This window comes from Mesocricetus auratus, unplaced genomic scaffold (genome assembly GCF_017639785.1).
Source record: "Mesocricetus auratus isolate SY011 unplaced genomic scaffold, BCM_Maur_2.0 Super-Scaffold_100003, whole genome shotgun sequence".
Classification (NCBI taxonomy): Eukaryota; Metazoa; Chordata; class Mammalia; order Rodentia; family Cricetidae; genus Mesocricetus; species Mesocricetus auratus.
This window is the reverse complement of record NW_024429188.1, coordinates 57249467-57265328: the sequence shown is the minus strand read 5'-3', so window position 1 is coordinate 57265328 and position 15862 is coordinate 57249467. Positions and strand designations below refer to the sequence as shown.

Here is a 15862-nt window from a genome sequence, read left to right as displayed (position 1 = left end):
AGTACCTTATAGTCATGCAGTACTTCAAATACACATTTTTTTAACTTGGAAATAACCCCACTGCTGAACTTCACAACAGAGAAGTTCAGTGAGTAGCCTTTTGAATTTTAAATATCAAAAATTACTGAATAAGCTTTTTATTTAATTAATTAATTTGGTTGAGCCTTGATTTTGTTTAGTTTTGTAGTAAGCCTAAACTTTTCTGCTATTTAATCATCTCTCGGCAACTCTTTTTTTTTTAATAGCAAAACAGATTCTTCAACAAAGCATGTTGGTTTACAGACACACCTATGATTAAGTTACATAATAAATTTCAAAGGTACAGTTAAACTTTTGCCTCTAATAATTTTGGATTACTGATATTGAGAATCAGTACATTTTCTTGTAATAGATTTCACAATTGACTACAGGATCATTGATGACTCAGGGAACTGTAATGGTCACCAAAGACACAAGGAAAATATGAATAAAAATATCATATAATACACATTGTGTAAAGATTTTGGAATATCACAAAAATTTTGCCCTTCATAATCCTTGATTACATTAGTCATAGTTATCTCTATATCAAGTGTGCAAAGCAGTGTATGAAACAAAGCATCTTAGAGGAAAGATGATTTTGATGAGATGTTGGAACACATAATGTGAAAATATCAGTATACTTTCTCACGTAAAATAATGTTCCCAGATAAAGTATAAAACACATTACTCATACTAACTGGAGTATAGAAATGCCGTATTTGTGGTTAGGCTTATTTAGTCATCAAACTATAAGAATTCAAACCAGACATGGTAACACACCTAAAACCCTACCACTTGGGAGTGGAAACAGGAAGATGAGACATTCAAAGCAAGTCTATGCTACATGACATTTTCAAAAGCCAGCTTAGATTACATGAGACCACACCACACAAACAAACAAGCAAACCTAAAACAAAATGCATGATACAATTTTCTAATTTTTTAAGCCACAGTAAAGTAGTTACTATAACTTAATCATCAATGCTTAATGAGATGTAGCAAAAATACTGCAGGTAGCTGATATAGAAGGAATCATATTAGCTTAATATCGTCCTTGCCAACACAAAAACCTTATCTATTCAGTATTTACGTTTGAATTCCAGTGTTGCTTTCTTCTTTCAGGATACTTGTGACCATGGAAAGAGAAGAACTGTTAAGGAATGGATCAAGAGAAAAGTAGGAAGAGCAAGAAACATGCCTAATTTCAGAGATGAAATTATCATAAAGCCAATGAAGGTTAAATTCTAGAGCCCCTTTCTTGAACCGGCTATTTTCAAGGGCCTGAGAGTATTTAGTGTGTAATATTTGAGAACTTTAAAAATTCATGATTTGCTGTGATTTTTCTTATTATGAATGTTCAATGTGTATGTACTTTATACCTTTTTAAACAGGAGCTGCCAAACTGTGTACTCCTCAGACTTTTGAAAATCTATTTCCTCCCTTGTTACATGTGCTTCATCAATTGTTTTTATAATTTGATTTTAATATCCTCCAGATTCTTACATATAATAAAATAATATATAATAAATATATAATAAATAAAATAATATAATAAAATAAAAACAAAAGACAAGACTAAGAGTAAAAGGAAATAGGCTAGAAGAAAATGCATAAATATTGTAAAAATTGTAAATGATATTCTATATTATATGTATTTTTCTATAATAAACATTGATACTTTGAATTTAGAGAAATTTTAATAACAAAATTAAGGAAATGAGTATAACAAGCAATATGTAATTCATAAAAAATACAGCAATTAAATCAAATTATTACTTTTTATATGCTTGTAGAAGAAACAATAACAAGAAATTGAATTTATACACAAGACATACACACAAACACACACACACATAAACACACACACACACACACACACACACACACACACACATACACACACACACCCCAAATACTGGTATAACAAATTTAATTCATTAAAAATTATCTGTAATTTAAGAATAACATTAATTTTACAGAATTTTACACTGTTACCATAACCAGAGTTTTAAGATAATTATATCAGCTATACTTTAAATACCTGAAAATTTATGACCTTCTAAGCCCAATATTAACTGACTGATTAATAAAGTTGATATTTCACCATTATATAAAGCATTCATTTAAAATTAATATGACTATATGTTAAAAATAGGTTATTACATTTTGCATAATATATACCGAAAAAAAGAAAAACAAAAAAATCACAAGTGATCTTTGTTAGAGAGAATATTAGAGCATTTGTAAATCTTTTATTAATACTTTATATTAATGACAATTCTTTGGTTAAAATTGCTTACCACTTGCACCCTTGGTGGTCTCTCTTCAAGGAGAACAGATCCTGGAACTTGTATTTCTGGTTTTGGAAGATCAGGTGGCAGAGCAATTATGTAGCGGCACATTTTATTCACATCCTTGCACTAAGAAAAGAAACCAAAAAAAGATACACAATACATCAATTTTTACCTCAGTGATAATATGAATTTTCCATAATTTTCAGTAAAAACCTATCTATCAAGAGGAAACTGCAAAATACACAGACTGGAAAAACATTCATTTCTCAACAAGGTCTGGTAGAATGAGTCAAATGTATAGTTTTGAAATAAAAAAGTTTCATTTTCTTAGATAAATTCAGTCATGATATGGGCTATAAGCAGGTAAGGAGAATGGCTAAAAATATATTATGAATGTTTAATTGCATTGAAATAATATTTTCATGGAAGAATGGCCCTCATAAATGCATATATTTGAATACTTGGTCCTCACTTCATTGAACTGTTTTGGAAGGATTAGGAGGTGTGTATTTGTTGGAAGAGGTGTGTCACCAGGGGTGAGCTTTGGGGTTCAACACCCCACACCATGCCCAGTTATCTTTCCCCTCTTCCTCCTCTGTATCATGCTTGTAGATCAGAGTATATGGTCCCAGCTATTACTATTTCAGCATCATGCTTTCCTTCCTGCTGTCATGCTCTGCATCATGATGGTTATAGACTCACCCTTGTAAATTGTAAGGCACTAATTAACTGTTTCTTATGTAAGTGTCCTTGGCCATAGTGTCTTATCACAAAAAAAGATGTAACCAAGACATATTACATCTACTTATCCATTCACTACAGCCTGCTTTCAAACACATTTCATACAAAGATTGTTAGTATATCATTGAAGATATGCATTTTTCAGGCACAATAATATCATTCTCTAAATATTCACTAAAGGAAAGTTAAACAATATAAATCTTGTTTCTAGTCACCTTGTTCTAAGAATTAGATTATGAAATGTCAGTTATGAAAATGTCATTGTTGTGTTTTGAAAATGAAATGTTACCCATAATTTCATGTGTTTAGCCACTCACTATTCTAGTTGACAATGCTTTTTAGAAGGATCTTGAACTTTTAGGAGGTAGAACTTTACAGAAGAAATGAGTCACTGAGCAGCATGACTTAAGTTAGGCCTAGCCCCTCTTTCCACTTTCTGCTTCCTGACTATGAACAATTTCCTCAAGTTCCTGCTGCTATGTCTTCTGTCATGATGCATTGTTTTGCCTTTTAAACCATAAAACAAAAAAACTCCTTCCTTAAGTTGTGTCTTTTTCAGGTATTTGATAAACAGCAATAAAAGTACCTATTATGCCATAATGAAAACCATTATTTGGACCTCTTTTCTTTTTCTTTCTTTTTTTTTAAGATTTATTTATTATGAATACAACATCCTGCCTCCATGCATGTCTGCACGCCAGAAGAGGGCACCAGATCTCATTATGGATGGTTGTGAGCCACCATATGGTTGCTGGGAATTGAACTCAGGACCTCTGGAAGAGCAATCAGTGCTCTTAACCTCTGAGACATCTCTCCAGCCCGAAAACCATTATTTTTATGGTGGTAAAATATTATTTATAATATAATAAGATTAAAAGTTAGGAAATCAATTTTGACATTTTAAATTAAGGGACAAATGATCCAGTAAACTACCTACTCACCTATTATTCATTTTAATGTGGGAACTACATAATTTACATATAACACAGCATAATTGCCAGACTATATAGATCTCTACAAATATGTACTGCTGACAATTATCATACAATATAAACAAGTTTCGAGAATGTAAGAGAACATTACAGCCTTTGTAATATTGCCTTTAAGTAAAAGGCCATAGGAAAATACACTGTTTTAAACTGTTAACTCCTGCAAGCATATATGATTCTTCTAATATTATTATCTTGAATGTCAAATACACTCATGTAGTAGGTCACTGTAGATCTTAATACAGGTGATATAGTGATAACTAAAAGGGAGTGTTTAATATAGAAGCACCTATGATGGCACATTAGAAAATCTTGTAAGCTTTATAATCACATTTCAAAAAGGCATCCTTCCTTTACCCTTCTTATGTATTCTCTGTAGATGTCACATAAGTAATTAGTACTAGGAAAATTTTGAGAAGACAGAACATATCCAAAGCACTCAGGTACTACCAAGTACAACATGAAAACATAAGTCCCTACTACCATCTGAGACAATGAAGACTGAAACAAAATTAGAGAATTCTACCTTTTAAGAAAACAAATGTTAAATGAATTAAAATCTATATATGTTACCCCTGAACAATGGTAACTCTCTGGAAGTTCACAGCAAATAACAGATGTATGTTATACAATTTTGTACTAAGGCTATTTGTCTTAGCCATTCTGATATACACATTCAACTATCAACTAATAATACTATTATTTTTAATTATAGGCAACATACAAGTATTAGATCTCCAAAATTCATTCCTTGACAGACTTTATAAACTGCCATGAGTTTTTGATGTGTCTGCTCTTCAGAAAGGTGTAACTGTTTTCTTTCTTCTTGAGAATGCCTTTTCTTATATTATAAGGTTCTTCGCTCTCTCTACAGCACCCCTCCCTAACATATGGTTGTGAATCCTCAAAGCGGCAAACACCCATGCCTACTTAACTCAAACAGCATGATTTGTTCCTTTTCTCTACTCACACCTCCCCTGTAGCTCCTGAGAATTATAGCTTGCCTGCCTTACAGTTTGTCCATTAAAAGTTCAATGGAATTGTACTTAGTCTTCAAAAAAATGCATTCCTCTTGTCTGATTGAAACATACTCTATCCCCAACCCTACCTCACCCATCAGCCTCTAGGAATTATCATTCCAGTCAGTATTGCCATGTCTTCATTAAGGAAGCAGTGCATTCAGTGTTTGTGAGTGCTATGAGAAAATATGATAAGCATGTAAAGTGATGGATATGTTAATTGGCTTGATTTACTCCACAAGACAGACAGACGCACACACACACACACACACACTAAGAGACAGAGAGAGACAGAGAGACAGAGATCTCATATCACCTTCAAACCTATAAATAGATATAATTACTATTTTTTAGACAAGGGTCTTGTTATGTTGTGCAAGTTGGCCTTTAATTCATAAACCTCCTTTTGCAGAACACAGAGCACTTGTATTACAGATGCTCACAATCAGCCTGACTATAACTTTTTGCATATATTCATTCATAACACTTGATAATTGTTATGTAATTGATATAGGAATAGAGTGATTTAAATTGGAAAAAAGAATAGAATATACTCTTTATACTCATGATCATACCAAATATACATTTTACTCTTCATAATTGTTTCAATTTAGTACAAACAAAATTAAAATGCAATTTACAGATATCACACATATACCTATATAGTTGGATTTTTAGAGAACCAGAATATTTGATTATTACCTTAAATAATATTCAGCTCAACCCTTTTGAGATTGGCTCTTATACTATTGTAAGGCTATTGTGTCATAAAATTCAAAGCAAAAGTGAGGATCATAAGTTTAGACATTTTACATTTTTATTGCTAAACACAGTGTTTGGAAAATAATGTATATTCATTACAGTTTTTTATTAATGGGAGCAATTGATTTTTACTTTTCCAAGTGGGAATCAGGAATCTATTTAGCTCCTAATTTTTTGTTTATATTTACTGTGTACATGTGATAAAATGTGCTAATACAACTTGTAAATATGGGAAAATCTAAAGAAACACTTTTATATTTCCTTCAGTGGAGAATATTTGATAAGTGTAAATTTTTTTGCATGCTTAACTATAAGTCTTAAGCAACAAAATAAAACAAATAAGTGGGCATCTTGTTTTATTTGAAATTTAAATTTCTTCTACTCCAGGGTATATTCTTACCCTCATGATAATTGCTCTTGCCTTGGCTCTGCTGTTCTACAACTCAAAATTGGGATAATGGCTTATTCCAGTAATTTTAGCTTTCCCTGAGTAATTAGCATGTTGAATTATAGAAATATGAAGTTAATTCAACAGAAAAGAAAATACACACAAAGTGTATGTAACAAAATTTTTTCCTTTGTTAAATGATTCATAAGCCTAAATGAAAAATACTTTTTAACAAAAGTAAACTCTGTTATAATAGGAGTTAAAAGTTTTAATGAAATTGTTATCTTAAATCTGTTGAGTAAAAATTACTCTAGGTGTGTTAACACGTATATATTTTTCTATTTCAGATACAATTTCTTGCATTTCTATATAAAACATCTGCTTCTGTATGAAATAATTTTCATAAAATTTCATAAAGTAGAAGGATTTCTAATTTTTAGGAAGAAGATATGAAAGCCATCAAATAAAACAACAAATATGAAAATGACTATTCAAAATTTATTTTGGATAAAAAATGATAAGAAAAATGCTTTAGGATGAGAAAAGATTTTATATGGTAAAATAATATTTGTCTTAAAATAAAAGAATGTTCTAACTGAAAATACACAGAAGACAAAACGAGAAGATTAGAATTGCTTTGAAAAGAGTGATGTCTAAATTTAAAGACAACATGATTATAGTTGAGTTGTCTATAATTGGAGGTTATTAAAATTCCTAAGGTCAAAATCGAGACCTCAATATAAAACTTATATTTGTATTTGCAGCAATAATATTTTAAAATATTCAAATGCTTAAGAACATAAAAATGGCTTAGAAAAAATTTCTTATTCTTTTACTAACCAAGGAATTAAAAACCTGGATTATACTTAACCCAAATGCTAAATTTGTTTTTTCCTCAGGTGACAAAACTTTCATTTGCTGGATCTCGACTTCCTTAGAGTTAGGAAAGAATCTATTAAAAGTCTTCATTTGGCCTAGAGGGATGGCTCAGGTGTTAAAGTTTAGGCTCCCAACAAAAAAATAAAAATGATCATTTCAAATATGAGCCTTTGTGTATGGTTATAAACAATCATAAAACATACTTGTTTTATGAACAAATTTTTACACACATTTATAAAATTTGGCCTATAATACAAAATTTCATCATTCTTATAATCCTCTACCTTATACATTGGTGACTAAGTAAACAAATAACACTAACTAACTGTCAAAAATTTAATAAAGCTTTTGGTTTTCTTGGTGTAAGACGTCTCCATTATATTTTTCTATATATAAGAGCTATCTCTTTTGGAAAACATCTATTATCTCTTTTTAAAATATTTTTTCACATCCATGATGTTTAATAGTAATTATCAACTCAACAGGGTATAGAACCACCTCAGAAGTGAGCCTCCTGTAAGGATTATCTAGATTAATGTTAGCATCTAGAATGTCTATGAGGGATTATCATAATTAAGTCAACTGTAGTGGGAAGACCCATCTTAACTTTGTAAGATCATTTATTTGGGGAGAAATTTAGACTGTATAAAAGGTTAAATGCAGGATAGATAGTAGAATCCTTCATCTTTATTTCTTCTTATAGGTAGGTAGAAAATGATCAGCTGTTTCCTGCTATGTAGACTTGATCCATCTTACCCATGATGAAATGTACCTTTGAACTGTGAGACTCAATAAACCCTTTTCTTAAACTCCTTTCATCAGGGAACTTTATCATAGCAACAGGAAAATAAACTAAAACACTCACATTTAAAAAGATTAAATAAAAATTATGAGCCATCCCTATAAAAGGGACTTTAAAATAGATTCAAAATTTGTTACAGAATCTATCCAAAGAACATAGATAAACTTTTAAAATTATTATATTCAACCATATCAAAAATTGAATGCCTAAAATTTTATTACATTTAATTTATTTTGTGTTAAAGTTCAAGATACTTAAATTTTCTTATATTAATCCTAGGTGCTAAAATATTGTCTTAATAAATCTATTAGTGAGGATTATATTATGACCTTTCATTAATCATGTGTTTGTCATGACTGTTTAACCAAGTGACTCTATCTAACTTGAATCAAGGTTTCATGTTGAAAAGCATGCAGGTACTCAAGGGCAGTGAATGTAAGCTTGAAAACTGAATAGCAGGATGCAGGTGATATGAAGAGGAGACCAGAAAAATGAGAAGGGAGCTACTACTGGGAAAAGGGAAGACAGCTAATACAGAAGGAGATGGAAGGAAGAGGAAAAAATAACATCAAGGATATAGGATAAAGCCTCAAGTAATTACAATATTTTATACTTACCTAAAACTTTATAATACATAGAAGTACACACACACACACACAAACACAGCTTAAAAAATGTTATGCCACTTGAGCTGACAATGGTCCTCCCAACAACCACAGCCTTATAAAAATCCCAATACGAGTCAGAAGGTACCTTTCAAATGGTTGGACAGGGAAGTCCAAGTGACTTCCAAAGCAACAGATTATTTCTGTTGCCCTTGGTTGCTTCTCAGAGACTGAAGATAGCCCCCTAGTGCTTAAGAAATAACACAGGATTCAAATGATTCAAGCTGGATCTAACCTGAAAGCTTCCTTACTGTAGTCTTAACTTCCTTAGAACCAGAAAATACTATTCAAGCAATTAGGAATATGACTCAAGGTGGGACCATGAATAATCCCATGGTGAGTGAGAAACACACCATCAGTAAGTTTCATTGGGAAGGAAGGGAGTGGGGGAGGGGCTAAGAGAAGAATGAGAGAGGTGGGGGACAGAGAGAGTACAGACTGATCTTGATCTGTCTGTTTCCTCAGAGAGATAATAGAGCGGGAGGGGAGGTGGATGGAGTTTGCCTGTTAAAGAGATCTTTGCAGCTACATGCAGACTATGTAGTGACACAGCAATCATAGGACCCTGTTTGACCAGGGTATTGCCTGAGTGCATTCTTCCAGGCGACACGGGACAGGCCAGCATAATGCGTGAATCCTAACACAAACTGTCAAGGGTGGGAAACAATTCTCATTCCTATCTAGCAGGAACATCTATGAATCACAATGACCAATATGGGAAGTTATCAGTAAAAATACATTAAGTGGCACTTACATTAATGGTAACTAACAGCTGTCTAATTGGACTAAGGCCCACTCAGCAGGAGAGAAATCATGGCTGGTACTTGAAACCTAGTCATTTCCTGGGGTGGGTGAGGTCATGGATCTTAAAAGAAAATCTAATGCTGCCCCTGTGCTAGAACAGACCAGCATAATTCATAAATACCTTCTAAATCTTTTCCTTAAACCCAGATATGTGTAGCTATCACTCTTCAGAATCAAAAAAGCTTCCCTTAACAGCAAATGAAGACTATCACAGAAAATGAAAACTGGACACAATAAGGAGATCAATAGTTCAGTTACAATGGATTCATCTGCATGAATCTATGACTCAGGCAACATCATTAAAGAGAGAGAGCTTTGGAACCATCTTTTTATACACTATTAATATTTATTATTCTCAAGTGCTAATAAAAAGTTGATTGGTCAGTAGCTGGGCAACACAGGAGAAGCAAGATGGGAATACCATACTAAGAAAATGTACCATGCCATGTGGCTAAGCATAAATAAGATATGGGTTAAGTTTAAGAGTCAGCTAGTAACAAGCCTGAGCTATCAGTGGAGCATTTATAATTCATATTCAGCCTCTGAGTCAGATATCTGGGATGATTTGGAAGAGGAAATGTACATTTACAATGGAGCATAAAAATTCTAAGAGGCAGAATACCAGAAACCTATATTGTCAGCATGTTCTCATAGATGGCTGTATAAAAAAGACCACAACAATCACAATATCAATAGACATGATAACTAATATTAAAGGGGGAATATTTGATGGGGTTCTACTCCTATACAAAGGATTACATGGAAATAAAGACTGCATTGAGAGAAAATTAGCTTCTCTAAGGAATCAGCACCATAATTTGATATCCATTACAAAGTGATCAGCTCTGATACCATATACATACACTCACCAAAAATGGATTTGGCAGGCTGTATTTATGTAATTGTGCATACATACACATACATATACATGTCTATTGTGATAAAATCAAATAAGAAGGCTACTGATTTGGAAGTGAGGGTGAATATAAAAGGAATTGAGGAAAGAGATTAGAGAGGTGCTGGAGGTAGTAAAGGAAAAGGGAAAGTGATGTATTTATATTTTAATTAAAGTGTATGCAAAAATGAAAAATGCACATTTCTGTACTTAACTAAAACATTTTGTGATTATTCATTACAATTAGGATTAAAATTTAGTTTTTAAATTGAAAATATCTTACTTTACATCTTCTAAAATAATTTCCTGATGGGGGTACATATACTTAATCCAAACTCCTAGATGATGTGGGAAGCCCTTCTGTGTATATGTCAACAAAGCACTGTTAGCCACAAAGGAAGCAAGATAAGTAGGAGTCTAGGAGGATTTTGGGATATGTAGTGAAGAGACAGGTCGCCATGTGTTTTCCCGGGAACAACAGGCACTCAGGAGTGTGTCCTCAAAAAGATAAGTCATTATAAATATCTATTAGTTATTATGGGTTAATAATCAAGTCAGAGCTAGCTGATAAGAAACCAAGCAAATGGCCAACAGCTTCATAATTAATATAGTGTCTTGTGTGTTATTTGGGGGCTGAAAAGGGCAATAGGACCCAGGTGGCAGAAAGGAAGACTAAATGTTACATAGTGGTGTCAGCATGGGTGATATGAATATACACATAAAATGAGAAAAGTGTAAAAGGGATTTTAGGAACAAAAGAACAGAGAGAACCACGGCTTCTTGGTAGCAGCATTTTCTCAGGTAGACTGTGTTTTGCTAGAGTCAAGCAGAGACTTACAGGGGCAACGCTGGTGGTAAACTTACCACTGCCATCTTGCAAAAACAGCAGTTAAAACAGCCATAGTTTTGATTAGAAATGTTTAACAGATAACAGACACGTGACCAGAAAAACATAAAGATTTCTAGTAAAGTCAGATTCAAATGAAGAAAAACCTCTAAAGATTTACAGTGTGTTTAAAAATGTACGTAGACTTGGGAAATAAAAGAAACAAAGTAAGGTGGTTTAAAAGAAAATAAGAGTGGCGCGGCAGTGGTGGCGCACATGCCTTTAATCCCAGCACTCCAGAGGCAGAGATAGGCAGATTTCCACAAAGAAACCCTGTCTCAGAGAAAAAAATAAATAAATAAAAGTAAAAAAAGCCTTGTAAAGATGGAAAATACACAGAGTCTAAATACTTACTGTATGCTATTATGTTTTTCAATTGTTCAATTGCTAAAAACGAAACTGCTAAAATATACTTGATTATAAATGCTGCTAAATTAATCCAACTTATACATTTTAAAAATGCTTTGACTTCTAAATTTAAACATAAGGACAGGGTACTTGGGGAAAAAAAGATTTTACTTGTGTTTTCACAGAAAATGAAAGGCTGTGGATTCCTTCCATCCTTCTGTGGTTTGATGAACCAAGACCCCCAGAAGCAGTGGCCCAAGTGATCCAACATCTAAAACATCTGAGATGATGTAGTCTTACAGACTACAAAAACAAGAACTTGGCCAAGTTTCTGAATTTTTTCATGATCGCTATGGTATGGACAGCACCCCTATCAGCAGGAAGCAGGTTGGAATGAACAACACCCAATTTCCCAAATATTGCTTATAAATTTTTGTTTTCACTTAAACGGGGTGGTTTATAACTGGTTAATGATCGCAACCAGTCTCTTTCTAAAGATAAAAGGAGGCTATGGTGTGGAAGTGAATACTTTGTATTGGTATGGTTTTTCATTTATTGATACAAATTTAAGGTCAATTTTGAGGTATGTATATTTCTCCTCTTGTTTAGGTATTATGTTTATATAACTCATTTAAAAATGTAATGTATAGACCATGGACATCACCATGGAGGGCCTCACCCCCCCCCGGGGGAATGGAGGGGATATGGGGCTGTTAGTGAGAGGGTGTGGGAGGAGGGGAAAGAAAGAGAGAGGAACCTGCGATTTACATGTGAAGCAACCTTGTTTCTAATTTAAATTTAAAAATAAAAATTAAAAGAAAGAAAAAACTGTAATGTTGATATCCACAGTTTATAGTTAACTATCATAGTCAGAACTTACAGTTAGGTAAGTTAGGTTTTCTAGATATACAGAGATGTATTTAAGATAGATAGATAGTCTTCAAAACTTTCAATGACCTTCAGAAAATGGCATTTAAAATGGTTTAGGGATTTTCTTGACATTAATTACGTTTGAGAGGAATACGAGCATCGATGAAACCCATTATAGAGTTTACTTTAAAAAAGGCAAGATTAGCCATTTGGGCAAGAAACTGCTCTTGCCTAGACTGTTTGACTGTTGCTGCATAATCTGGACATGCAGGACTCATGTCCAGAGTACTAAACTTGGACAGTCCTTCAGGGTTCCTGCTTCATGGAAGAGTCTGCTGGACTTCCTGCAGGACACAGAAAAATGACTGACAGACTGCCAATGCAGATGGGCAGTTTGAAATTTCCTGTTTTTCTGAGAAGTCTTCCAATCATACTGTGGCCTATGGGCTAAAAATAGATGCCCCAACGTTAGAGAGGAACTTCAGGTGACTGCTCAGGCAGCAAGATGTCTCCGTCAATTATAGTGTGTATATATTATCCTTCTGTGGTCTTTGATGAGGTTAAAGACAGTTATAATCACAGTTTTCCTTAGTTATGATAAAAGATAAGCTACATATAAGACATTAGACATACACAGATAGGATAGATGATAAAATACTTTCTTTAAATATTATTAAATGTTATGGACAAAATATTGTAACTATAGTTCTTACTTGATAACATTTCTGTTATACATAATTGGACTATGTTAAAGTTAAAACCTTTGTTTTTATTTCGACAAAAAAGAGGAGATTATGTGGGAAATCCTTCTGTGCATATGTCAATAAAGCACTGTTGGCCAATAGGGAAGCAAGATAGGTGGGACTAGGAGTCTAGGAGGATTCTGGAAAATGTAGTGAAGAGACTGGTCGCCATGTGATCTCCCGGGAGGAACGAATGCTCAGGAGTTTATCCTAAAAATGATTAAGTCCTTATAAAATATATAGTAGTAATTATGGGTTAATAATCAAGTCAGAGCTAGCCGATAAGAAACCAAGCAAACAGCCAACAGCTTCATAATTAATATAGTGTCTTTTGTGTTATTTGGGGGCTGAAAGTGGCAACAGGACCCAGGCAGTGGGCAGGAAGACTAAACATTACACCTAGAGACTAAAATAAATTTTATGTTACTATGGAAATGGAACCAAATCAATTAGATCATTATGTTCCTGTTCATATTAAAATTGTTGACATAAAACAAATTAAAAGCTCCAAAATATCCTAAGATACATAGAATTCTAGGTATTTTAAATGATCTGTAACTCCATTTAATCCAGTGGAGAAATACATGAAGGTTATCTCTTAGAAGACAATTAAATGAATATAGGATAAAATTGTATTTAGTTACCAACAGTGAAACTTTCATTAAGATGAATGCCAGCATGATAATATTTGCTATAAGTAATTCTCACACAAAGTATATTAATACTTGCTAACTCAGGTGATAACAAAAATCTATAAAAAATGCCTGCAGTCTTTGATATTGATAGCTTTACAAAAGAAAGTTATTAAGGAACAGTCAGAAATATTAATAAAGAAATTAGTTTCAGTTTCAGAATGCAATGAGAAGACATTTTAGCATTCAATCTTCACTGTAGTTTTAGTTTGGCTTTTTTTTATTCTTTTTTTTTAAATTTAGATAAGAAACAAGGTTGCTTCACAAGTCAGTTCCAGGTCCCTCTCCCTTTCCCTCCCCTCCTCCCGTGGCTTTTAATCCTAGAATATGTTCTAAAATAATATATCATTACCAAATAATGTATGTATGTCCAGAAAATCAATGAATGTATATTTTAAATATTCATTATATATAAATAAATATACAGAGTGGTAAAGGAGTAAAAATATTTACTGCACTAATATGATGAACAATTGAGTGAATAAGAAATATTTTTTCAAAACGGTTGAAAAGGGCACTTACCACATCTATTATATGAGATTCATTTTCATGGCTAAGATCAGCCTACAAAACAAAGAAAAAGAAAGAGTAAAATTTTGTTTATTGTTGGTGTAAAATTTATTTAATGGAACAGAATAAATATCAGCAGAACATTATTTCCACTAATATTTTCTTCAGAATCTGAGGAACAATGTGTAAGTTTCCATCTTTTAACAGAATGCACATTTTCCATTCAGTCTAACTGTCTGACATTCTATTCTTTATGTGTCATAATTTAATTTTCTTAGACCTATTTCTCATTCTTTGAATTCTATTGGTTAACATTTTCCTTATGGCCCCTACACATCCAGTCATTATATATTCTCTTAATGTTATCTTTTGAATAAAGTTTTAACATTCATAGCAGACTGAAATCTATTTAATCAATATACATTTCATATTCCAATAAGACAATGACTTTAAAGCCTTTATAATGAAATTTCTTCTTTTCCAAATTTTCTATAATTCTGCCCTTCAACTGTAAATATTTACAAATATAAACATTTTCATGATTATTTTTCTAATCATAGATATTTCAAAATTTTATTTAAATTTAAAATATGTAAGTGTACTCCTGGCAAATATGTACTTTACTGACAAACATGTAGTTTAATGATAATTTACACATGTAAATGCCTACATAAATTCAACACAAACAATATTTCTGGACCTGCAGAAGATTCCCTCATGCTTCTAACTGTACTCTGAGTAATAACTAATTCTCTGTAATTGTTTTTCTGTTTAGAATTTCATATAAATGAAATCAGATCACACACACACACACACACACACACACACACACACACACACACATTTTTTTCCTCTCTGGCTTACTGGCTTACTCACTATATTTATAGGAAGTATCTAGGTTGCTGAACACATAAAAGTTTACACTATACAATCTTTCCCACATTCTTGGTTTTAATATTTCTGTATTCTTTTATTTAGATTGTGACTATGAAAGTTACTAAATACACTTTAATCCAGCTGTAATTTACTATTTTATACCATTTAGAGTATTTTCCCTTTTTAGATATATTATTTTTTCATTCTCCATTAATGTGCTTATTAATTATTTCTATCATTCAATTACTAGTAGGTTTTTATCCTATACCAACTTTTATCATTATTTACATGGCTACTATGATGCAGATTTTTAAACAATGCTGGAAAATTCTGTGTCCTCGAGAGCTTTTCAGGGATTCCAGAAAGACTGATCTTTTGGCACACTAAAGTTAATAATATGTATTGAAATCATTTAAGATTGTATTTAACCTGCTGTCCTACTGTGTACTCAGGCTGCTAAAGTTTAGTATGTCTTTAAGAGAACTATGCATCCAATGTTATTATTGCTTGGATTTCCCATACAATCAACTTTTACAAGCAAACATACTCCTAAATTATGTACTCTTCTATGCCCATCAGCCAAATAATGTTTGTGTATATCATGGTAATTACTTGCTAAAAGTAACAATCAGGTTGAAAGTTACCTTACATATCTACCAAAAATGTTGAAAATAACAT

At 32.5% G+C, this 15862-nt stretch overlaps 1 protein-coding gene across 5 annotated transcripts in view; it reads right to left on the bottom strand.

The window, feature by feature from the left end:
- LOC101831433 overlaps positions 1–15862 on the bottom strand; it is a 317754-nt gene that overhangs the window by 201950 nt on the left and 99942 nt on the right. For all 5 annotated transcript variants that reach the window (XM_040744340.1, XM_040744339.1, XM_040744342.1 and 2 more), the window contains 2 exons: positions 14321–14362; positions 2322–2441 (listed from right to left, as the gene is read on the bottom strand). In XM_040744340.1, coding sequence (XP_040600274.1) covers positions 2322–2441; positions 14321–14362 — 162 coding nt within the window. The remainder of the gene's footprint in view (positions 1–2321; positions 2442–14320; positions 14363–15862) is intronic.